The 26737-nt window shown below is 43.2% G+C and overlaps 1 protein-coding gene across 21 annotated transcripts in view; it reads right to left on the bottom strand.

Annotated features, from left to right (window-relative positions):
- LOC106577377 (transcription factor COE3) overlaps nt 1-23653 on the bottom strand; it is a 245469-nt gene extending 221816 nt beyond the window's left edge. For 7 of the 21 annotated variants that reach the window (XM_045701134.1, XM_045701123.1, XM_045701135.1 and 4 more), the window contains exons 1-6: nt 22897-23653; nt 22462-22618; nt 22025-22088; nt 21548-21603; nt 19134-19207; nt 17284-17352 (exon numbers count right to left, since the gene is read on the bottom strand). In XM_045701134.1, the coding sequence (XP_045557090.1) occupies nt 17284-17352; nt 19134-19207; nt 21548-21603; nt 22025-22088; nt 22462-22618; nt 22897-23036 (560 nt within the window). In that variant the 5' untranslated portion in view covers nt 23037-23653. The remainder of the gene's footprint in view (nt 1-17283; nt 17353-19133; nt 19208-21547; nt 21604-22024; nt 22089-22461; nt 22619-22896) is intronic. The other 14 variants (XM_045701139.1, XM_045701131.1, XM_045701132.1 and 11 more) reach the window with 4 other exon arrangements.
- Between the last annotated feature and the right edge of the window lie 3084 nt (nt 23654-26737).

The raw sequence follows: 26737 nt of genomic DNA, 5'->3' as shown, positions 1-26737 counted from the left end.
TGTCATGAAATGCGCCATGCGCACGACCCTGATTTACCATTTCGGATAGTTTCTGGAACGCACGAACAAAACACCGCTATTCGGATATAACGATGGATTATTTTGGACCAAACCAACATTTGTTATTGAAGTAGAAGTCCTGGGAGTGCATTCTGACGAAGACAACAAAAGGTAATCAAACTTTTGTAATAGTAAACCTGATTTTGGTGAAGGCTAAACTTGCCGGGTGTCTAAATAGCTAGCCCGTGATGGCTGGGCTATGTACTTAGAATATTGCAAAATGTGCTTTCACCAAAAAGCTATTTTAAAATCGGACATATCGAGTGCATAGAGGAGTTCTGTATCTATAATTCTTAAAATAATTGTTATGCTTTTTGTGAACGTTTATCGTGAGTAATTTAGTAAATTGTTAGTAAATTCCCCGGAAGTTTGCGGGGGTATGCTATTTCTGAACGTCACATGCTAATGTAAAAAGCTGTTTTTTGATATAAATATGAACTTGATTGAACAAAACATGCATGTATTGTATAACATAATGTCCTAGGGTTGTCATCTGATGAAGATCATCAAAGGTTAGTGCTGCATTTAGCTGTCTTCTGGGTTTTTGTGACATTATATGCTAGCTTGAAAAATGGATGTCTGATTATTTCTGGCTGGGTACTCTGCTGACATAATCTAATGTTTTGCTTTCGTTGTAAAGCCTTTTTGAAATCGGACAGTGTGGTTAGATTAACGAGAGTCTTGTCTTTAAATAGCTGTAAAATAGTCATATGTTTGAGAAATTGAAGTAATAGGATTTTTAAGGTATTTGAAAATCGCGCCACTGGATTACACTGGCTGTTACGTAGGTGGGACGATTACGTCCCGCCTAGCCCATAGAGGATAAATTGAAATTATTGGATTTTTGAGGTTTTGTATTTCGCGCCACACTGTTCCATTGGATATTGGCTAGGCGTTCCGCTAGCGGAACGTCTGTCCTCAACAGGTTTTAATTTGAAAATACATCTGCTGAAGACAAGTGGTGTTTGTCTTCTTATCGTCTGTCGGTTTGATACATCCTCTAGCCTCTTCAACGCTCAATGAAGACTGGTGCCATAATGCTTTCTCATTCAACGTACTGAGATCGCAGCTGGACAATGGGAGTGTTTTTATTGTTAATCAATGACGATCCATTCTGAGCCTTGATGTTAAATAGGGATCAATATCGGCCAGGCTGCAGATGAGATCTGATTTCATTTGGCCCGGAACGTAAGTCAGGTGAACTGATATAGGACCTTTCTCTGTGCTGCTGTACTGCCATTAAACCAACGCTGGGAAATACCTGTCATTTTGTATTATCACTGCTAAGGCTGGGTTTATTCTGGGGTTTTTCTTTTCTATGGCATTTTGGGAGTGATTGCTCTCTCTCTAGAACCAAGATAGGGAGGAGAATGTCTGGGTGTTAAGGGAAAGCTGTGGTTTAAAGCCTTCCATATAAAAGTCCAGGATAACTGTTAGACTCCCAGACACAAATTCAGATCCATTAAGAAATAGACTTAGAGAAAAGGGTCCGTTTTATCACAGTGTCTCATTTGTGATTATTAACACCAAGAGATGTGCTATATCAATAGCTCATCTTGGCCATTCACATTTTACCTGACACCCTCTGACATGGGATCACAGGAATTAGGTTAGCAGTGAATTGGTTATCCCAGGACCTGACAGATCCAGTATTATCTACTCCACAAAAAAAATAAAAAATAGAGAGAGAGAGAGAGAGGAAAGATATTATAATGTTTAAGAAATAGAAATGGTTCTGTCTCGTATTTGAACTTCTCTGTCCTCTCTTGCTTTGAGGTGTAAATATAAACCCTACAGTACGTACTGTTTAGCAGCAGCACAGCGCTTGTCTTTGACTTGATGACTTCTCTTCAAAAGGGAGAGATACCTTTGATTTTTTTCTGAAGAGCCCTTGAAAAGAAAACGGCCTTCCGACCTGTCGTCTGATATAATAAGATAAGAGAAAGGGGGGGCCAAGGGGATCTTAAAACGAGCCCGCGTTCTCCTTCCTCCTCCTTCCTCCTCCTTCCTCCTCCTTCCAATAATCACCATGTGAAGAGATCATTTGAGAAGCAAAGCGATTGGCTGAGATCTAATCATTCAAATTATATAGTGTTACGTGTGACTGGTCCGAAGCATTTAATGAAATACAGCTCATCCATGATGCATTGTGGGTGATTGATCAGAGAGTCTATCCGTCTATAAACGGCCATGGTGGTTTTAGCTTCGGGCCTCTGGCCTCAGACCCTCTATCTCTCTCTCTTCTCTCTCTCTCTCTCTCTCCGTCCAACCATCTATGATGATGATAAATTAACATTAGATAGAACCCTAATGAGTTTACTAAACATTTGGAATGTGAGCTAATAATCTGTCTGGCTGAGTGAGGGAGTAGCAGGCAGAGGGAGAATGAGCAATCCCCCCAGCTCCTCCTTATCTTCCCCCAACGTGACAGTTAAACTACGTTCCCAATCTGCAGTCAATGCATCATCCTGGAGACCTCGTTGTAACGTTGTTCACTAGGAGATAATTAGTGAGAGCAACTTGACATCACAAACAATCATGTGTGCGTCTCAAATAGCACCCTATAAATAGCACCCTATAAATAGCACCCTATTTGAGATGCATATAAATGGGTTCTGATCAAAATGTAGTGTACTAAGTAGAGACTAGGGAGCCATTTGGGATGTAGTTTTAGTCTTGATGCATTCAGGCACTAAGAAACAACGTTATTTGATAAGAGGCTGTTGTTTTTTTCTAAGCTGGTGAATTACACTTTTTTTTGGGGGGGGGTGAGATCAACAACATAACTTCTAATTTACTGGGATATAGTACTATAATGTTGTAATTTACTGGGATATAGTACTATAATGTTGTAATTTACTGGGATATAGTACTGTAATGTTGTAATTTACTGGGATATAGTACTCTAATGTTGTAATTTACTGGGATATAGTACTGTAATGTTGTAATTTACTGGGATATAGTACTGTAATGTTGTAATTTACTGGGATATAGTACTGTAATGTTGTAATTTACTGGGATATAGTGCTGTAATGTTGTAATTTACTGGGATATAGTACTCTAATGTTGTAATTTACTGGGATATAGTACTGTAATGTTGTAAATTACTGCAGGCTGGGTTTGGGATATAGTACTGTAATGTTGTAAATTACTGCAGGCTGGGTTTGGGATATAGTACTGTAATGTTGTAAATTACTGCAGGCTGGGTTTGGGATATAGTACTGTAATGTTGTAAATTACTGCAGGCTGGGTTTGGGATATAGTACTGTAATGTTGTAAATTACTGCAGGCTGGGTTTGGGATATAGTACTGTAATGTTGGAATGCTTTTACAAAGCTCTCTCTGCATCTCACAGTTCAAAGTATACAAAGCTTTGTAAGTCATTTGACCTCTAAATCTGACTATAACACAGGTACTAAAATGCAATCATTATTTTGTGGTAATATATATATATATATATATATTTTTTTTTTTTAATTAACAACATAAATCATTTCAATACATTTAATTATTTACCTTGCCTTGGATTTTTTTGTACCTACAAGTAATTATGCATTAAGATGACAATGTGTTTAGAGCATAAACACACATCTGAGAGAAATCAAATATTTCCAGTATCTAATGAAGCCTTATCAACTTTCCCAGACCTGCAGCGTCCACTACATCAACCTCACAACCCATAGTTAAAACAATGGCAATGAGGAAGGGCTTCAAGCCTAATAAATAGTAACTGGTGTGTGTTGGACTGGACTGGAAGGGAAAGGAGTGGGGTTCTGGACTTAATAATGGCTGGGAAATAACGATAATGAGGTCTTGGGAAACATGAGCACTGGTTCACTTATAATGACAAATAGCCCTGAGCTGGAGAGAGAGTGGATTTCAGTCTGTGGCTTGGCTGAACCCACTATTGCACCACTTGCTATTGAGCTTTTCTTCATGTGAAGTGAAATTCATATATTTCTCTCTCTCTCTCTCTCTCTCTCTCTCTCTCTCTCTCTCTCTCTCTCTCTCTCTCTCTCTCTCCTCTCTCTTTCCCTCTCTCTCTTTCCCTCTCTCTCTTTCTCTCTCTCTCTCTCTCTCTCTCTCTCTCTCTCTCTCTCTCTCTCTCTCTCTCTCTCTCGCTCTCTCTCTCCCTCTCTCCCTCTCTCCCACTCTCTCTCTCCCACTCTCTCTCTCTCCCTCTCTCCCACTCTCTCTCTCCCACTCTCTCTCTCCAATGTTATGTCAGTCTTGGTTTTAGTTAAGGGTTATTCATCATTGCATCATTGGTCAATACAGGGCAATCTTACGAAATACCAAGCAGTCCTGTTTTTAACGCTGAGAACGTTATTTTACACCCACTGAGTTTCTACGGCATCTTTCTCAACAAAGGAGAAAGGGGATCCACCAAATGTCAGAAGTTCTTTTGATCCAAAGACACAAAACATATGATAGAGAAGAACAGAGAGAGAGGAGCACCTAATGATGATCCTCTGACGGAGGCTACGTCCCAAACAGCACCCTGTTCCCTATATAGGGCACTTCATTGGCCAGGGCCCATAAGGAAGCAGACCAGGCTATATTTAGAGATAAGGTGTCAGCTTTAATAAATGATACTTATTTGCTGGTGTTTCTGAAGGTTTTGCTGTGGATCCACCCTCTCTCCCTCTATCCTCCGCTGCCTCCCAGGGGCCCTGTGGCCAAGGACCACTGCCTCTCCTCTCTTCCTGAGGCTGTGTCCCAAATGGCTCCGTATTCCCTATAGAGTGCACTTATTTTGATCAAAAGAGCCAGAGAACCATTTGGACCCCTGGTTAAAAGTAGTGCAGTATATAGGGAATAGGGTAGAGTTTGGAACAGAGCCACCCTGAGGTAACTGATGTCTGCTAGCTGCCCAATGTCCAGATCGCTGTCCTGTGACCTCAAATTGGCGGGACCAGCACCATATCCAATCCAATCCACACACTGTTTCCTAACCTAATCTCTCCTGTGTCACACAACAAATTGCCACATTCAGACAATGGGAATGGATGGAGATGTACGGGCGTTGGGGGAGAGGGGAGAGAAGGGAGACAGGGGGACAGAGGGGAGAAGGGGACAGGGGAGAGGGGGAGAAGGGAGACAGGGGAGAGGGGGAGAAGGGAGACAGGGGGAGAGGGGGAGAAGGGAGACAGGGGGAGAAGGGGAGAAGGGAGAGAGGGGGAGAAGGGGACAGGGGAGAGGGGGAGAAGAGGACAGGGGGAGAAGGGGACAGGGGGAGAGGGGGAGAAGGGAGACAAGGGGAGAAGGGGAGAAGGGGACAGGGGGAGAAGGGGAGAAGGGGAGAAGGGGACAGGGGGAGAAGGGGACAGGGGGAGAGGGGAGAAGGGAGACAAGGGGAGAAGGGGAGAAGGGGACAGGGGGAGAAGGGGAGAAGGGGAGAAGGGGACAGGGGGAGAGGGGGAGAAGGGAGACAGGGGGAGAGGGGGAGAAGGGAGACAGGGGGAGAGGGGGAGAAGGGAGACAGGGGAGAAGGGGAGAAGGGAGAGAGGGGGAGAAGGGGACAGGGGGAGAGGGGGAGAAGAGGACAGGGGGAGAAGGGGACAGGGGGAGAGGGGGAGAAGGGAGACAAGGGGAGAAGGGGAGAAGGGGACAGGGGGAGAAGGGGAGAAGGGGACAGGGGGAGAGGGGGAGAAGGGAGACAGGGGGAGAGGGGGAGAAGGGGACAGGGGGAGAGGGGGAGAAGGGAGACAGGGGAGAAGGGGAGAAGGGGACAGGGGAGAGGGGGAGAAGGGAGACAGGGGGAGAAGGGGACAGGGGGAGAGGGGGAGAAGGGAGACAGGGGGAGAGGGGGAGAGGGGGGAGAAGGGGACAGGGGAAGAGGGGGAGAAGGGGACAGGGGAGAGGGGGAGAAGGGGACAGGGGGAGAGGGGGAGAAGGGAGACAGGGGGAGAAGGGAGACAGGGGGAGAAGGGAGAAGGGAGACAGGGGGAGAGGGGGAGAAGGGAGACAGGGGAGAGGGGGAGAAGGGGACAGGGGGAGAAGGGGAGAGGGGGAGAAGGGGACAGGGGAGAGGGGGAGAAGGGGACAGGGGGAGAAGGGGAGAAGGGGACAGGGGGAGAGGGGGAGAAGGGGACAGGGGAGAAGGGGACAGGGGGAGAAGGGGACAGGGGGAGAAGGGGACAGGGGGAGAAGGGAGACAGGGGGAGAAGGGAGACAGGGGGAGAAGGGAGAAGGGAGACAGGGGGAGAGGGGGAGAAGGGAGACAGGGGAGAAGGGGAGAAGGGGAGAAGGGGACAGGGGGAGAAGGGGACAGGGGGAGAAGGGAGAAGGGAGACAGGGGGAGAGGGGGAGAAGGGAGACAGGGGGAGAGGGGGAGAAGGGAGACAGGGGGAGAGGGGGAGAAGGGAGACAGGGGGAGAGGGGGAGAAGGGAGACCTTCTCTAATGGGAAACAAATGCTGTGGCTGTGAATGTGCACTTCCCCTGTAAGAAAACGACAAAATCAACCTCCCATTGGCCTGACTCTGCCAGACTGGAATACCACCAACACAGGCGGCATGCATCCCAAATGGAACCCTACAGCCTTATATACTGTAACACACTGATTTAGACCAGGGCCCAAGTAGTGCACTATGTAGGGAATAGGGTGGCATTAAGGATGCAGAAACACAGCCCCGAATTCAGGAAGTGGAGAGCTGTCTAACAGGCTCGCTAGCACGCCGTCGTGGTCAAAGCCCCTACAAATGTTTTCTTTCTTTATTACAGGATTGATGAAGCACCAAACGGAGGAGAATGTGGGGGAACGGTTTAGAGGACGTAAACCCCGGTAAAAACAGATCCTTCCTTAAAATAAGACCCAAAGCAGGAATCAATGATAAAACCACATGACCAATTATTCCTTTCTACCAAAATAAAACAAAGGATCTGATAGGACATGAAGGACTGGGAAAGGTTTTTTGGACCTATCCAACTGGTACCTGCTGCCGCTGGAATCCAAACATCTGACTCAAGGATACTGTCATGAAACCTGGAATTGTATTCCAGAAAGAGATGTACGAAAAAAAGCTAAACTGATGTCCAGCGCCTGCCTATTGTGTAACAGCCCTCTCTCGCCAACTGTCTGTGTCTGTTTTTAAAAAGCGTGTGTGTGTGTGTCTGTGTCTGTGTCTGTTTTAAAGGAGCATGTGTGAGTGTGTGTGCACGCGCATGAGCGTGTGTGTGTGTGTGTGTGTGTGTGTGTGTGTGTGTGTGTGTGTGTGTGTGTGTGTGTGTGTGTGTGTGTGTGTGTGTGCGTTGTGTGTGTGTGTGTGTGTGTGTGTGTGTGTGCGTGTGTGCGTGTGTGCGTGTGTGTGCGCGTGTGCGTGCGTGCGTGCGTGTGTGTGTGTGTTTGTGTGCGTGCGTGCGTGGGTGTGTGCGTGCGTGCGTGTGTGTGTGTGTGTGCGAACGTGCGTGTCTGGGTCCTAACCACCGTCTGTACGGTCCAGGTTCCAACACGGTGTTGACAGTAAGCACACAGAGCTCCAGCAGGGCTATTCACACTGCTCAACAAAAGGGGAGTGTCCCCCTTTGTGCGGCACAATCAAATAGAGGCCCTTTTAGAACGCATATGTCCCACTCTGAACAGCCTGCTCTGATGCTAACTAGCTGGAGCTGAACATCCTGGTCTGATGCTAACTAGCTGGAGCTGAACATCCTGGTCTGATGCTAACTAGCTGGAGCTGAACATCCTGGTCTGATGCTAACTAGCTGGAGCTGAACAGACTGGTCTGATGCTAACTAGCTGGAGCTGAACAGCCTGCTCTGATGCTAACTAGCTGGAGCTGAACATCCTGGTCTGATGCTAACTAGCTGGAGATGAACATCCTGGTCTGATGCTAACTAGCTGGAGCTGAACATCCTGTTCTGATGCTAACTAGCTGGAGCTGAACATCCTGGTCTGATGCTAACTAGCTGGAGCTGAACAGACTGGTCTGATGCTAACTAGCTGGAGATGAACATCCTGGTCTGATGATCACTGGTTGGGGCTAAAGCTGAGCTGGCTGATTTGCCTCTCAATGTCTATGTCTCAAATGACACCCTATTCCCTACATAGTGCACTACTTGTGACCAGGGCCTGTAGTGCACTACATAGGGAATAGGGTACCATTTAGGACGTCACAAATGACTAACTCTGTCAGACTCACCTGCTCGTCATATATCCTGTCTCTTCAGTCTTTAACTCTGTCAGACTCACCTGCTCGTCATATATCCTGTCTCTTCAGTCTTTAACTCTGTCAGACTCACCTGCTCGTCATATATCCTGTCTCTTCAGTCTTTAACTCTGTCAGACCCACCTGCTCGTCATATATCCTGTCTCTTCAGTCTTTAACTCTGTCAGACTCACCTGCTCGTCATATATCCTGTCTCTTCAGTCTTTAACTCTGTCAGACCCACCTGCTCGTCATATATCCTGTCTCTTCAGTCTTTAACTCTGTCAGACCCACCTGCTCGTCATATATCCTGTCTCTTCAGTCTTTAACTCTGTCAGACCCACCTGCTCGTCATATATCCTGTCTCTTCAGTCTTTAACTCTGTCAGACCCACCTGCTCGTCATATATCCTGTCTCTTCAGTCTTTAACTCTGTCAGACCCACCTGCTCGTCATATATCCTGTCTCTTCAGTCCTTAACTCTGTCAGACCCACCTGCTCGTCATATATCCTGTCTCTTCAGTCCTTAACTCTGGCAGACCCACCTGCTCGTCATATATCCTGTCTCTTCAGTCCTTAACTCTGTCAGACCCACCTGCTCGTCATATATCCTGTCTCTTCAGTCCTTAACTCTGGCAGACCCACCTGCTCGTCATATATCCTGTCTCTTCAGTCCTTAACTCTGGCAGACCCACCTGCTCGTCATATATCCTGTCTCTTCAGTCCTTAACTCTGGCAGACCCACCTGCTCGTCATATATCCTGTCTCTTCAGTCCTTCTAAAACTGTAATAGAATCGGTTGTTTTCCTCATACTGAGGAAGACTAAGTATTGGGTGATAGAAGGGGCTTGATGTAAAAATCCATATTTCTGTTTACAGTTAACGGCACACAAGAACTGTTAAATACTTCAATCAGATTGTTGTTGTTTTTATAAACACCCAATGTTTTCCTGTCCCAGTCCATATTATTTATCTGTTTGTAATACAATGTACTGGCAAGCAGGGCCAAGGAATTCAGCAATTCAGCTCTATCCTTGTTTGTTTCTGTCAGGTTCATCGTTAGCAAGACACACACACACACACACACACACACACACACACACACACACACACACACACACACACACACACACACACACACACACACACACACACACACAGACACACACACACACACACAGACACACACAGACACACACGAGAAGGTCATTTTGCAAACTCAAGATGTGTGAGTGTGTTTCGTCTTTCAGTCAGGAGCGACTGGCTGGAGCCGGCCTCTTCCGCAGGCCTGTGTGTGTGTGTGTGTGTGTGTGTGTGTGTGTGTGTGTGTGTGTGTGTGTGTGTGTGTGTGTGTGTGTGTGTGTGTGTGTGTGTGTGTGTGTGTGTGTGTGTGTGTGTGTGTGTGTGTGTGTGTGTGTGTGTGTGTGTGTGTGTGTGTGTGTGTGTGTGTGCGTCTCTTCCTCTCAACACATGTTAGACTCATTTCCCCAAGCAACACACCAACCTATATTCAGCCTGATGTTTACTGATGTCACACTGGAATACAACCACTGGTTAGAAAATAGTTGAATAACTTCTCTCATACTTTTTTAGCTATTAATTTACTAAGAGTAAGAAATCTGGAATTCTAGCACAACTAAAACATGACTTTGTAGGAGATATTGAGTCCATGTGAGTGTTAGAATAATGTGAGTCAGAGGAAAGCAACCTGTCTAGGAGGCTGGGAGTCAGAGCCAGGCAGAAAGAGAAAGATATATATATAGAAAGAGAGAGAGAGAGGGGGGGGGGAGAGAGAGACTGAGACTGAGAGAGAGACTGAGAGAGATCGAGATTGAGAGAGGGGGGGGGGTTGAGAACAAAATAAAGAATGTGACAGAGAGTGGTTTTCATTTTCTCAGAGAGAGTGTGAGAGTTAGACTAGCCTGCCAAGTTACAGGTTAAGCTCTGTGGCTCCTCAAGCCTGAAGCTCAGCCAGTCCATCAGCCAAGTTACAGGTTCAACTCTGTGGCTCCTCAAGCCTGAAGCTCAGCCAGTCCATCAGCCAAGTTACAGGTTCAACTCTGTGGCTCCTCAAGCCTGAAGCTTATAATACTGACCTTGTTCTCATTGGCCAGCTGTAGCCCTCTCACCTAGCCACTACCACCCAGTCGGCCATCGAAAATGAAATGATTTATAATCAATGTGTTCCATTATTAAGGTGAACATGTCAAATTGGTTCTGGTAAATCTGTGTACGTGAATACGAATCGATGTGAATAAGTGTTGGTTTGTTATATATGTATACAGTATATGTGTAGTGTTGGTTTGTTATATATGTGAAGTGTGCACACAGACAAAGATCCTTTTTAGAGATTATAACCACACATTCAGCACACGTTTTGTATGTTACATTCTTTAAGGCAATTAATCAAAGACAACCAACAAAATGACTAACAACAGTGCTGTGGAATCTATCTCTCTTTCCCATTGATAAGGCAGTAACCAGAAACCTGGAGTGGTTTTTATCAAAGCCCCTCACTCTATTTTTGACAGCCCTCGCTTTCTCCCTCCCTCCCTCCCTCCCTCACCTCAACCACCCCTCTCTTGCTTTTCTTTAAAACATACAAACCGTAAACCCTCTGGTTTCTGTGTACAAGGATCTCACAGTGTAGGTTAACATGCCAAAGGCAAAAATGAGACAGCTATATAATGGGAAGCCAAGCAAACAAATGAGAGAGAAGCAAAACCAAGGCTGTGATTGGCAGTTCCAAAAGGCACCAACCACGGATACACACACCGCAAATAAGTGGCTGCCGGGATTATATCGTCGGCAAACACTAACAGATATGTGAATCATCCACAGCAATATAACTGTACATACAATACAGTAAATAAAAGCTTGATGTGGTTTCCTTTGTTATTTCAACCCTCCTCAATCTGACTGGGACGTCTCCATCCGTAGATTAGACCATAAAAATGCTTTGACCAGGCCTGCTCTGAAGGAAAACAAGTAGAACTCTCTCTACCTCCCTCACTCCCCCTTTCTCTGTCTCCCCCTCTCTCCCCCCCTTTCTCCCTCTCTCTATCTCTGTCTCCCCCTCTCTCCCTCTCTCTCCCTCCCTTTCTCTGTCTCTCCCTCTCTCCCTCTTTCCCCCCCTTTCTCCCTCTTTCTATCTCTGTCTCTCCCTCTCCCCCTCCCTCCCCCTCTCTTCCTCTCTCTTCCTTATTTCTCCCTCTCTCTCTCCCTTTCTCTGTCTCTCCCCCTCCCTAACCCTCTCTCCTTTTCTCCCTCTCTCTGTCTCCCCCTCTCTCCCTCTCTCTCTCCCCCTTTCTCCCTCTCTCCCTCCCTCTCTCTGTCTCTCCCTCTCCCCCTCCCTCCCTCCCTCCCTCCCTCCCCCTCTCTCCCTCTCTCTTCCCCGTTTCTCCCTCTCTCCCTTCCTCCCTCTCCCTGTCTCTCCCTCTCTCCCTCCCCCTCCCTCCCTCTCTCTCAGAGGTTGCTGACTGGCTCATAGGTAATACCCCTTAGATGTTGTGACCTGTGTACTGTGTCTGTAGGAATACAGCAGCTGTAGTGGGTGGATGTCAGCCTGCTGTAGTTTCTACAGGACCACCTCATTAATCTGAACTATAGAGACTGTTTGATATCAACTCTGCCTGGGTTGTTAGGGCCAGAGGTACATTAGAGGACTGGGATATACAGTAACATGAAATATACACTACTGAAAAGTCCCCTTAAGGCAAAAGTGACATTTCACTTAGGGCATACAGCTATAATGTATTATTACTTGTTATACGCATGTATGAGACCTTATAGTGCTGTATAGATTCATTTATAGTATATTATGTTCCTTCTTTGGGTTTTATGTTGGAGGAGGTGAGAAGGGCAATTAACCCTTAACACTCTGGTTTAATTACTGACCATGCAGGTGCCATGAAAATATGTAATTAAATGAACTTAAAGGGATAGCCTAATCAAATTACAAAATTACATATTGGTTTCCTTTCCCTGTAATCAGTCTATGGACAAGGTATAACAGCAATCTAAGCTTTGGTTTTGTTTTCCTGAACACTGTTTCAAATGCTAACTTTTTACATGCTAGCCAAAGTGTGATTTATTTTTATTTGGGTGAACTATCACTTTAATAAACATACCTTCATCATCACTTAGCTTTGCCAGGTTGTATCCACATGCCACCTTCCCCCCCTCTGTTTCCAAGCTGATATGCCATTAAAATCAATTGAGAAATACTTCCTGACAGTCCATCCAGGACTCGACGTTAGCAAAATGGAAAATGACATTAAGGAGGACAATGAATTGAATTGAGTTTAATGTCCCCCCTTTTTCACAGCAGATCCTAATTTACATAGCGTTTCACCACAAAAGAGCTGACCTTATAAAAGCTGCCATTTGTACAGCAACTCTGCCTGAGTGTGGTTTAATCACGCTTTAGCGAAGAAGCCATGAGGGGGAGAGAAAAACCCTAACCAGCTCTTTAAAGTGTCTGTCTGCTTGCTTAAAAAGGGAAGGGAAATGAAAACACTGGCCATTGGGTCAATGTTGACTACTGTCCTAAGTGTTGTTTTCTCTCTATAAAACCCCCTAGCATGGACAGGAGTGTTATATATTAACCCAACGTTGACTGTTAGCCGTTGACAAGGTGTGGTAACGATCATAACAATCCTCCCCTAATTCTAATATGAATATAATGAATGTTAAGCAACGTCAGCCTCGGACCCAAACGACGTGATATTAATAGTTGAACAGGTGCAAGGAGAAGGAGCTCCCCTCTCGTTAAATGAGCTGTATGAATGAATGATATGAAGTGTAGAGAATAACGCCACCCTATTCCCTACATAGTGAACTACTTCTGACCAGGGCCCATAGGGTAGTGCACTATATAGGGAATAGGGAAGACATTTGGGACACTAACAACTGTGTGCACTGACACACACACACACACATACACACACACAAAAAAATGGTCAATGTCATGAATAATTCAATGGGTGGGCTGTCTGGAGAGGTCGGTCATCTTGACCTTTGTGACAGGAAGTGAAAGGAAGCTCTAGTAGCGAGGAAAAACCCACCAATCACCCTTCAGACACAACGCCATTATTAGATCCCCAAAACATAAGCTGATGTTGTAGAGCAGATGAAACCACTACAGCCAAGTTCTGACTGATCAGAATACCCAGGATGTTGGTTTACTGAAGCTGTCCTGTGTTCTGCCTGATCAGAATACCCAGGATGTTGGTTTACTGAAGCTGTCCTGTGTTCTGACTGATCAGAATACCCAGGATGTTGGTTTACTGAAGCTGTCATGTGTTCTGACTGATCAAAATACCCAGGATGTTGGTTTACTGAAGCTGTCCTGTGTTCTGACTGATCAGAATACCCAGGATGTTGGTTTACTGAAGCTGTCCTGTAGACCTACAGACTAGAGTAGAACATTTAAATAATTACAACAAATATTTATCTTTAAGTCAATAACCAATAGCTATCATGTACAGAATAGGAGTAGTAGTGGCTGGGTTATTGTTGTCATTTTTTAAAGATGCACCGGCGTCAAACAACCAAATTCTGCAACAGCTGTTAAATCGGACCAACTTTTCTATTTTTTTCCTCCACAAAACCTAAAGCTGTAACAAAAGTCCAAAAGAAAATGGGATAAACAGATGTCTGGCTTGACTACAGGAAAATGGGACACATTTGGAATGATAAGTCTCCTAAACTCCAGTGAAAATGCCAGATCTGCCAGTTTGCCAGTTACTGTCCTGCATCATGCCAACTAGCAGTATGACTGCCCTGCCATGCCCTGCCATCTGGGAAAATGTTGCTGAGAGCGTTATCGATAATGGATCAGGAGACCGGACCGCTTAGCATACCCCAACAGTGCAAAACCCTCTCTCTCTCTCTCTATCTAGCTCCCTCCCTCCCTCCTTCTCTCTCTCTCTCTCTCTCTCTCTCTCTCTCTCTCTCTCTCTCTATCTAGCTCCCTCCCTCCTTGTCTCACTCTCTCTCTATCTAGCTCTCTCTCTCACTCACTCTTCCTTCCTTTCTCTCTCTCTCTCTCTGTCTCTGTCTCTTTCTTTCTCTCTCTATAGAACTCTACAGTTAGACGTTTTGATTGTAACGTAATCGGACTTCCCTTGTCAGCCTCAACATTCCGCCCTTTCAGGTACCCAGTTGGACACTCTGTCCATGTACATGCAAAACCCCACATTTCCAACAAACCATTCGACACAGAACATAAGACACATCAATAAAAATAAAACCTGATAGCCAATTAAAAAAATTGTCAATAAAATATTAATGTTTCATACACATGTTTAAATGTCCATAGCTACAGCAAGAAGACCCAAACACACAGAGACAATAGCATAATGGATGGAGCTGTGTTCTCTCTTCTCCTCATCTCTTGTGATCTTTATATACAGTACATTAGCGCTGCAGTCACTGATAACTAGCGTTGCAGTGATTTCTGTCTGGATGGATGTACAGAGGGCTATAGGAGAAAACCATGGGCTCATGGAAGGCGTCTACAGACAATAGCAGAGGCTAATGACATCCATCTGCTTTAGTGATACCACAGGACGGATCTACTCCCTCCTCTATGAAACCCACACCCAGACCCATTCACACACATTACAATGAAAATGTGAAGCTTTTTAATCCACTTGTTTGAACTTCCACTACAATATCCTCATTTTTTTGCTTCTCTTGTCTCTGTTATGGGATTCCATCCACTCCCCCCCCTCCTTCTCTGTCATGTTCCTTTTGGACTTCTGTTACACTCACATTGTTGGGTGAGATTGAAGCACAAAGTGCAGAGACACAGGATCCCTTTTTAACTGTGTTTTAGTCACAATACAAAGTCAAGCAATTTATGGGAAGAGCAACTAGCAACTATGTCAGAGACGCCCTGTTTTAAAGTGCTCGCCTGACTTTGAAGCCCGAATACACAATATCACCGGCACCACAAGTGAAAAGACCTCGTGTTTCCTCTGCCTTCCCAGGGATCATAGCAGGCAAGGGAGAGGGACAGGGAGGGACCAGCTAGGCTACACGTTTCCACTGCTTCACACCATAACAAACCGGCTCGCTGTGAGACTTACAGAGCACTGGCTCGAGGTTATGTGAGACACAGCGTTTTTAAACCTATCATTGAATTACGGCTCAGACCTCATCTGTTGTGTAGCAGTTCTATGGACTATTTAGACTGTCAGTCTGCAACGTCTTCCCTTCCCACTCAGTCAGCGCCACAGACACAAGTTAACCATAAATAAACAATACTAATAAAATACTAATAAAATACTAATAAAATACTAATAAAATACTAATAAAATAATAATAAAATTAAGCAACAACATTGCAGAGTGGTAACAGTGCTAAGCACAGAACTAGTCAAATCTACCTTGTCAACAAGTTATTGTTAACACTGGACAGATGACATTACACACACACACACGCAACACACACACACACACACACACACACACACACACACACACACACACACACACACACACACACACACATGGACACATCACATCACACACGCTGTCATTCCACTGTCAAATAATGATGTCCGTTTCTCAACATATAGGAGGAAATATAGAAACACATGGAAACACGTGGAAACACGTGGAAACACGTGGAAACCCATGGAAACACGTGTATAGGTTTGTACAACTGAAGTAGTTCTGAAAAGCATCATTCTATCTCTACCTATTTCCACAAAACAATATTCCATTAGAGTCGTAATACACACATACATGAATACATATACAGTCATAATACAATAATGTGTAACAGCGTAAAATGAATGCATAGATCCCAAAAATGCATACATGTGATTGTGAATACATCTAAACATTCATAAATTCTACCAGAGCTGCTCCAGTCCAGAATGTGAGCTCTATGTTCCACTGGTTGACACATAGACTCTCTCACTGACTGACTGAGTGAAGGCAGCAACTGGCCGTCCATATTTGATTACTAATAAGAGAGATGTTCCCTGTGTCAGATACCAAATACTCTCCGCTAAGCAAACAGCTATTCTAACAACTCAAACATTAGCATTGCTATCCACTGGTGGCCCATATTTCACCCTGGTTTAACGCATCATCTTTCCCTCTCCTGGTTTCTCCATATTTCACCCTGGTTTAACGCATCATCTTTCCCTCTCCTGGTTTCTCCATATTTCACCCTGGTTTAACTCATCATCTTTCCCTCTCCTGGTTTCTCCATATTTCACCCTGGTTTAACTCATCATCTTTCCCTCTCCTGGTTTCTCCATATTTCACCCTGGTTTAACTCATCATCTTTCCCTCTCCTGGTTTCTCCATATTTCACCCTGGTTTAACTCATCATCTTTCCCTCTCCTGGTTTCTCCATATTTCACCCTGGTTTAACTCATCATCTTTCCCTCTCCTGGTTTCTCCATATTTCACCCTGGTTTAACTCATCATCTTTCCCTCTCCCAACATACTTGTTCACATCCAATGAACTACGACTGAGAAAACTGTGCTCGGCCAGTAGCAGTAACAATATATCTAACGTGATATCAAGCTCTCCTGGACAGTGGGCCCATTGAGAAAGGCAGCCAAGCACTCAGATTCACATAGAAATACAGTATAGTGGAATAAATGACAGAGTACTGAATAAAACACTTGTTTGCAAATTAGGAGGCAGCCACTCAATGATACATGTCTGAATGTAAAGCCAAGCGCACTCCAGGCGTAAACAACTGACTTCCTCACAGCAGGGCAGAGCACAGAGAGAGGAAAGGCCGAGGAAACTGTTTCCCCTGACAACTCGCTAGCAATTACCCAATCCCCACAGAGACCTCCGGGTTCCCAAGTCAACCCACCTGTGCAACAACGCAGGAGAACAACAAACACAGAGACAGCACAATGCAGAGAGACAGAGAGACAGAAGTTGGGCACCACAGAGTCCCCAGGATGACTACAACAACAGTCCCAGAATGACTACAACAACCATGACCATCACACTCCGTACATACACACAGCACACGCCACACGACTACACCAGAACAGAGAAAAGAACTGTACCAAACAGCAGTGTGTTTCTTACCTGTCGATGATAACGGGGTCTGAAGGAGTCTCGTTCCTGTTGCCACAACTCTTCTTATCACAACACCGACTAGAGAGGACAAAATGATGATGTTATCAAGTCAGGTTCACACAGGCAGACCAATTCTGATCTGTTGCCCCTTTTATAGGCAAAAGATCCAGATCTGATTGGTTCAAAAATATCAGATTTGGGCTGCATGTGTAAACTGCAGCCCAAAGAGGTTCACACAGTGTGGATCTTCGCATGTTTAATTGTTACTTAGTAATATTTTCTTTTAATTCTTTAATTGTATATTTATCTAAGCATGACAGTGTTTAGATAATGATTGTTGCTGAGCTGTGCCTGTATGCCTGGCGCTAGCTGTCTGTCTGTCTGTTGATTGGTATGGAACCTAGTCAGTCTCGCCACGCCGGGTAAACGGGTAAACATCTCCTCGCTGTGTCCCAAATGGAACCCTATTCCCATCGTCCTCTGGTCAAATGTAGTGCACTATGTAGGGAATAGGGTGCCATTTGGGACGTACCCCTAGCATTGCCGAGCACTGCTGCTGCACGTTTGCTAGTCTCAGGGAGACAACATGTTTGTGGTGTTGTCTCTAGCACTGAACTGAGAACAGAAGATGCCAGGAGGCTGGGGACTCGTCTTTCCACAGCTTCAGCTTTTTGTTTCCCTCTAATTGTCAAGCTGTTAATTCTGGAGAGGATGCAGACGGCCATCTTCAAACCAGCCTTCCTGTGATAGGCCAGATATTCAATAGAGCACTCAGAAGCCATGTAGCTCCTGCATCAATCTTTTACTGAAGTAGCATTGTCTGGGTTTAGCCGGTGGTGCTGGTTCTGGTGCTGGTTCTGGTGCTGGTTCTGGTGCTGGGGTCTAGCCAGAGCTACCGATGGGGAAAGGACCGGACCCAATACTGTCTGGTATAGTTTTATTCATGTTGAAATTATACCAAAATGTTATGCTTCATTCTCACTTTTTCATTTTTTTTTTTTTTTTAAAGCCTAGTTGTATGATGGCTCCATGTCCAGATGAGCTAAGTGAACACCATATGGTGTGGGGAGTGTGTGAAGCTCTTTAAAGCTAGCTGCTGAGAGTTAAAGTGATTTAAAAAAGTCTAACAGTCCTCCACTTCTAGATCTCCAAACCACATCTGTGTTTTCAATGGAAACGGTCTTTACTACAAGCAGTGTGTGTACACACACACACACACACACACACACCTCTGAAACATTCATTGATATGCAAACCATCATCTAAAGAGAAAACATAGCTTTTGTTGTACATTATGGCGTGGTGATGAGGTGTAGTTCTGCCCACTTGGAGCAGGATGACGCCTGCTGTGTGGGCTACTGTGTGGGTCAGCTCATGATAAACAGGGATTCAACAAGATTATCAAAGCTCCGTTTCTGTGTTATTATTCTGCCCGTTGACAGAACACAGGAATGTGGCGTCATCAGCGACCTGTTCCTCTGTTCTGTGTCTGTTGTCAGTTGACCAATCAAACCCAACTATAGTAGTTTAAAACGGATGCAGGGATTCTGGCCTGTAATTCCTAATGGTCATTGAATGCAACCTCCCCAGTTATAATATTCCATTTCGCATAGTGTTATGTCTGAGAATAGGCAGCCTGTGTAACATTGGCTATGAGTCTGCCGATATGAATCGACGTGTTTTCATTGCAACAAGAGATTGAGGTTTATGGGTTAATACATCTAGTAAGGAGCATCCTCAAAACCCTCAACTCAGCATTTTAATAACAAAGCAAAGAAATATTTAAAAAATAAATAAAAAAACAAGCATATATTAAAAGGACGTTGAAATGTAGCTAATCGCCGTGATAAAGCTCTTACCTGCACATGATTTCGTGTGTGAGAAGCACTCGGCACATCTCTGGGTTTTTGTCTTGACCTTCATAGATTATAGCCTTGGAATCAAAGCGAGAAAGACATCAGATGCAGACGTTTAAAATATCGAACTGGATAACACGTTGCACATTTGCCGTTCTCTGTGGGTTATAGGATATAAGCCTCAACCGACACCACAATAACATTCAATTCATAAATTAGTCAATTCATTATTTTATTGATTATTAATTCATAAAGTATATAGACCTACTAATATTGACACATAGGTCTACATACAGAAATTGTATAGTTTATGATTTATAGGTTATATTGTAAGTTGAAAATATAAATTCATTTCTCGTAGATAATTCCCAAACAATTACTTTCTTTAAAAATGTATATTTATATATATTGTAATGTAAATAAATAGCCTAATTGATTTGCTAGACCACAACAACAACAAAAAATGTCAAATAGGTTAATATGTGTATTATGTTGTTTGTATATTTTTGATTCATTATCCCAGGATAATACCAACCACACGTGGGTTCTCAACTGCAGATGGGCGATGTAAATAATACTAATTTCCGTATACATCAGCGCCATTCTAATCTACAGATATTTTTGGGGGGGGAAAGAGCTAATGGGCAAGCTGTTGTTTATTTTGAGCCGCTAACAATGATTTTTCTCGGATAAAAAAAAAAATCGGTGTCGGGGGTTCGGTAGAGTAATTCTTGAGCATTGGCTTTAACAGATGGCGTGGAGCTGTAGGTGCGCTCGGCCTCAGTTGTTTTTGCTCTCTGTCTGTCTCTCTCCCTCCCCTCGTTCTGCCCCGGGTCTGTGATGCACCGCTACAGCTCGACAACAGCAGCCTGCCTATCCCGCTCGCATCGCCGTTACATCTTGGATGAATGTAAAACCAAAGAAGCGGTGCTTTTAATCAAAGATAAACTCTTTATAATTAGCAATTAAGTAAAACGCGTGACACACTGTAGGGCCTATCACAATTGTATTTACAATGAGTAACAACGCTGCTATAGCAAGAGGGGACAAGCGGGTGAATAAATAAATTAAAAAAACACTACATCAAATATTTCACAGCAAAATGAGATAGGGATTTTAAATCGTTTTTAGGGCTTCTGGTAATAGTTGAAAACTCATCGAACAGCTCTGTTCCATTGGAGGTGAGAGGGGTACCACATAGGCTACTACATCTATATATGAGGGATTTGGGGAGTATTGCAGTTATCATCATGTGATTTATTTCCCGTGTCTCGGCTGAAGAAACAGAAATCCATAAACTGACGGTTCAGCGTCATTGACTCTCTGATCATAGACAGACCTATAGGCTACAGAAAGTACAGTCAACGAGGAGTGGCTACGAATCTAACATGTAGCCTATATTTCCTATATAATAATAAGAGGTGACAAAATATGAATAAACAAACCGGTATTAATAATGCTATTTAACCCTAGACACTGAAGCTAGAAGCTATTCAGTGAACTTGGAGGAGTGCACTTAACAATAAGCCCATACTAGCCGAGAGTGACTTCCGAAAACATTCAGGTTGAGGAAACGCGCCACATTGTCCACTCAAGTGGCCTCTCATAGTAAATAGAGGCTCTTGTTATTAAACCGAGACTTCCTTTTAGCAATAATAGGCTCGTCTGTTTGTCACAATAAATTATTATTTGAACATTTCTGAACTGATGGACTGTCAACGCACAATTACTACGTAGCAGATAAAACCTATGTTTGTTGAAGGCTACGTCATCCCATCTATTAGAACATAAGCGAAATTAGGGGTTCATTTACTAACATGCGCTAAGGAGCCAATACGCAAAGCACGGAAGACCTACAAACCGATTAATTTCAGTAAACGTAATATCACCAAAATATTTTATAGCATTCTCCAAAAAAATATATATAATATCTCATGTCAAGTATAATCACGATTAAAAAAAGGGAAATTAAATAAACCCTATTAAACACTTTTGCATATGGCTGCAAATTAAATAAACATTAGAGGGATCTTGCACGGGTATACGGGAGACCCCTGGAGCTTACAACCCGAATTAAAGAGAGGCCACTAAAGGTTATTATTTTAATTAACTATATATCGGATATCTACAACTGTCCATGTCTATATAGCTGATTCACAAAGTTGTATAAAATAAAAAATAATAACAACAATACAATCGCTCCAAACCGAGAGCGAGCTGATTTATAGTGAAATATAAACGATAAAAAAACGCACCCACACAGGCACCTAATAACTTACAGGCTGATAATTGAAGCATATATCTCCTGTAATAGGGTCAATTCTAAAACCACGCACGTTTCCACAACACACGTTATATTTCAAGCAGCATAAGCATACAATTTGGCAATGCAGATAATTATATATAAAACATCTTACCTGTTTTGTCATGGAATCGATTAATCGTACGAAAAGATCCTGTTCTGTTCTGACACCTGTGAATAAAGTATATATATATTTTAAGTATCTTGTCATTTACACTGTGATTTTTTTTACGCATTATATTTTAGAAAATATATGCGCCAAGTCTTACAATTTTTACTGACATAAAATGAATATAATAAAACACGTTTTGTTTTCATAATACATTTTCATGATCACCATCTGGTTACCGTCAGGTTAAAACGTGGATTAACATCTGATTCCCACGCATCGCTAACTGAGCGTGGATTAACCATGGACAACGCTAGCTGACACCGACACTGTAGGCAATTTACCACTTTAAAACATGTAACCCAATATCAGACTAACAACCACCATACAACGTTATCTGACGGAATCAATGTCCAAGCATGCAGCCCTGATTTGTATTTATTCACTTTATAATAATCAGACATCAGTAGCTATACCACTTACCGTTGCTGTACAATAACTGTAGTTTGTAGTGTATCCCATTGTTAGTTTTTTCACTGTTTGGTTCCTGAAAATAATGAGCATTGAATCAGTGTCACATACATTTACTGTGTTATGTTGATATTTGTCTTGATGTGGTAATTATGAGGTCACAAAAATAGACTATTATGAAGGGGTCAAGTGGCGGGGAATGTGTGTGTGTGTGTGTGTGTGTGTATGGGGAGGGGGTATCTATCTATGTAGAGTAAAAATAACAACTAAATGTATAAAATAATTTTGTGACATTCGAAGTCATTTAGAAAATCCACAAAACTGCACGTGTCTCCTCCACCGCCTATGACGTGTTCCTGCCTTTACCACCAAATGATGAACTGTTTAGGTGAAAATAAAAAAAATACTTGAATAAAATGGGAAGATATTCCAAAAGAAATGGCGCTTACTTTGTCCTTCTCCACAAAGTCCACATAAGCTGTCCGTTCGATCTCCACGGGCTGCCCTTGCCTGTCATACAGCGCAAGAACGAAGTGGAAAAAGTTGGATTTTCTGAGGTTGGACGGTGGTTGCTTCTCGTAGTGTGCCCGAGCCAAACCCACACCGCTGCGGGGAGAAGATAGAGGAGCACCTCGGTTAGATGGAGAGATACACTGGAGATGGAGTTAGCATCAGATGAAAACATTGGGAGATGGTGAAAGGCACGTTTTTAGAGACAAGAGATTTTTTGATTTGTCACTTTAACAGTAATATGATGTAATGAGCGTTGGAGAAAGTGCCGAAGAGAAGAGGCGCATAGGGAGATTGTAATTGATACATGGCAATGTGGGGATTTAGGGGCAATCTGAGAAATGCATTAAAAATTGGATGTTTGGCAAACGTACCTTTGGGCGGCTGTGTTCGCATCCACTACCCCAGATGTGTGCATCCACGAGCGGACCGAATTCATCCCGCTGCCCAGCGGTTCCTCTTTCATAGTCGTCCCTCCTCTAGGTAAGCCTATATTTTCCTGAATTCCAAACATTAAAACAGTTTCGTACAAACCCGCTCCAGCCAAATGAGAGTAATAGGAAGGTAGTTGTTGAAGAGCAATTTTCCCTTCTTGGTGGTTGACAAATAACAGTAAAATAAGTTTGTTGTAGTTAAACGTGTAGAAACGAAATAAAAGTCCCAGTTGAGTTCACAAGTCCTGTCTCCTTGAGCCCGTCCTGTGTTGGCACGACATGAACAATTTACAGAATGGGTTACTGAAGTCTATCTCTGTAGCTGGTGGGAACGTGATCCTAGTCGTTGAAGAAGTCGTTCAAATAGCAGGATATGGTTGTAGTTGCTTCTGTTTTATTCAAGTTTTTTATTCGAAATGCGTTTGAAGAAAACTTTTTGTTTTTGGTGATGTCTCCTCAAGCTGGAGTCATCATACAACATGCATTTAAAAAAAAAAAAAAAGGTTCAGTTGAATCGACCACTTCTGGCAATGCGTTCCAGCTCCAAAAGACAAATAAACCAAATGATTACTACGGAGGTGTTCCTGGACACAGGAGAGGTTGATGAGAGGCCTTTAGCGTCTTGCAGAATGGATGGAAGCATACAAAACTCAACCCCTCTATCCCGGAGGAGTGGAACCTTTCCCGGGAGCCAAAACTCTAAACCCACGGGATGCGCGCTGTCACGATATGACGCGTTGGTGGGGCGGGGCTTCGGCCATATATGGAGCAGTGACACGTCCTGTCCCTGAACGAGCTTCATTCTGGAGAGTCCTACATGCAATAGCTGCCTGGCTGAAACCCGAGAGCTCCAAACAAGACAAGCTCTACTTTTTTCCTCCATTATTAAATGTAGAGATTTCCCACTCAAATGCACATCCTGTGACGTTAATATTCACTGTACATGAAATCCTAAAGGACAGAGTCCAGCCGATACAACATATTGTAGGGAAGGGAGCGGAATTGTCACTAAATACTTTACCCAGGTAGGCTGTTATGTCATGTTCTCAGCAATTAATGAGTAAATATCGACTAAAAGTCTGAGGGAAGCGCATATCATCTCTATAGGAGCATAAAGGAAGGACTTTCCAATCCATTTGGTCAAAACTAGATACAATGTCAATAGGATATATTTCACTATTAATATTTGTTAAGGCTTTTCCAAATTTAAATTGGCATGTTTTATAGAGGTGTTCGCCAGTGCATATATAGTCAAAGTGAATCAATGCTATTTTAATGCAGCCATGTTACAAGGGATGGAATATAACGCGTCTCTCATGGCAAACTAAAATAACTGTGCTGCAGACAGTAGCCCAGGTATTAGTATCTTTATAAAGGGAAATGCGTCAGATGGCTGTATCCCAGACTAAGGACTCGTATCGATTCAACGTGCAGTACTTCATGTCTGTCATGAAGTTTAGAAACACCAGGTCATCATTACAATGTGTTATCCTAATGCAATGCACAGGTTATATGTGTGCTATACATTAATGTTCAATACGATAGTTGATTTAGTTTAATGTGGGTGTACATCATTCTATTCAGTGAACGGACTCAGGGGATGCACGGTGTCCAACCTCTCTCTTCTGAAGAACAGACCTGTATTTTATCATAATAAAGAAACACTCTTAAATAGCCTACAATAATATGACGGTAATAGGTATTTCTCCTTCAGGGCAATGCTTTCTAGTTGCCAAGTGGCAGACCTTTTTTTAAGCTATATTTTTTACATTTTAATTAATCGGCAAAAAAAAGTGAAGTCCGATTTGGGTTATCAGGGGACCCCACAGCCCCGTGCACTAAAGGGGTGGGATGGGTGTACGTGGAAAGGAAGAGAGATGTGTTTTAGACAGCATTTTGCTGGGGTTGGGGGTTAATGACTATTGCCAAAGATAAGTGAATTATCAAAGCTTCTGTTGTTCTTGCGTCGTCTCTAAATCCATTCCTTTCCCGGCCCTGCACGTCCTAATTAAATACGTAAGTATAATAAAACCGCATTTTATTACTATTTTAGGATAATATCGTTAGGCTATTCTATTTCTAGACAATTTACAATTTATTGATTTACAATTTATTGTGTCAACCCGGTAATATTGTACTAAGTGTTCATTTTAATGGGTTCATATGCAAATTACTTATAAATTATTATTTGCTCGATAAATTGATGTACCGTAGAACAATGTCACCAATGCCGTGTTTGCAGCGTTGCAAGTAAAATGTTATAACGTTGAAATAGAGTGCACTTGACTTTTTTTTTTTTTTTTCTCTAAATATGTTATTTCAATTGGTCATAAATTAAGTTACTTGCCAACATTATTATTTTTTTATTTTAATCTCAGCATAATTCTGTCTTGGAAACTGCATATTGAACCAAGCAGCCCAATGATAGACTACTGTATGTTTAATGCCGATTATACACCAAAGGGCCTTAAATCTGATGGCCAAAGTAGGGTTTTTAGGACAGGTCCTGTTCAAACTGATACTGTTGACTGGAGAGAAAGAGGTTCTAGGACAGTTCGACAACCCCATCACGTAGGTAACGACCCCCGTCATAAAAAAAGGAGTTTTAAACCTTATTTGACAACAAATGCAGCTGCTCCTCTATTTTGGACGATATTAGGCGAAAATGAATGCAAATCTGTGTTGGGAGCCATCTGGACAGGAATGGGGAATCAGCTGCTGCCACAACAGGCGCTGAGCCTGAATCTATTTCAGCTCATTTTCTAGGATCATCTGGTCGCGTGCTAAATGCGCTCTTTCATTTCCACCAAGTTTTAACTTTGACTTCCTCTCTAACTGCTTCCGTCAGACAGACGGAAATTAATCAAGGTGCTTAGGACGATTTTTTTATTTTTTTTAAACACACGAAAAAAAAAACGGGACTTTGATGGACATATAAGTGCATATTTTAATTTATGATCATGTCTCAATTTGACATATGAGTGCTTCTCGCACGTGCTTATTCTGTGGCGTGTTTAGACATCAGCAACACACGCAGCGACATCTCAACAAGTCATGATGTTGATGCACGGATAGATTATTACTTAGCCACAAAAACTCATAACAAAACAATAGTATAATAAGTCAAGATAAACAATAATAATAATATTAATAATAATGCGTCTATTATATTCTAATATCAAGTCACTAAAAAGCTGGTGTATATTTTGCATTCAACATGAACTGTGTGTGTAGCACGTACTGCTCTCATCATAAGGACCGTGTGTGTGGATTTAGTTGTAAAAGATCGCTAATGTTATATCTCATTTGGAGAAGTGTGCTAATGGTGAAAGCTAGACCAAAAAACAAAACCCACAATGTTAGTCATGCAGGAGGTGTGTTGGTTTGAATAAGATTTGCTTGGTGTTGCCAAGACCTCCGGAAGAAAACGACCCTCCTCCTTATTGTGTGTGAAGTGTTCCTTTTGTGTGAATTTACGGGGTGAGGCTTCAATGATCCCCCACAAATTTGCATTTAAATAGCGACATCAACCGATTCGCGTGCCACACACCAGTGGGTTTCCCAGATGTCAAGGCAAAGTCGGTGAGATGGCCATAGCCCAGCTGTCCTCTCCTCTCCTCCAGTCGCAACATCATCCCAAAGCACAGAGAGAGAAAGACTAAATATACCAAGGTTTTGCTGTTTTCATCTCCGATCGCTAAAGCAGCGTGTCGTGTTACTGACTGTACAGTAGGCTATATAACCCGATGCTGTGGCAGCAGAAAAATGAACAGACTTCACT

The sequence above is a fragment of the Salmo salar genome, chromosome ssa18, assembly GCF_905237065.1.
Source record: "Salmo salar chromosome ssa18, Ssal_v3.1, whole genome shotgun sequence".
In the NCBI taxonomy this organism is placed as follows: Eukaryota; Metazoa; Chordata; class Actinopteri; order Salmoniformes; family Salmonidae; genus Salmo; species Salmo salar.
This window is presented reverse-complemented; position numbering and strand designations above follow the sequence as displayed.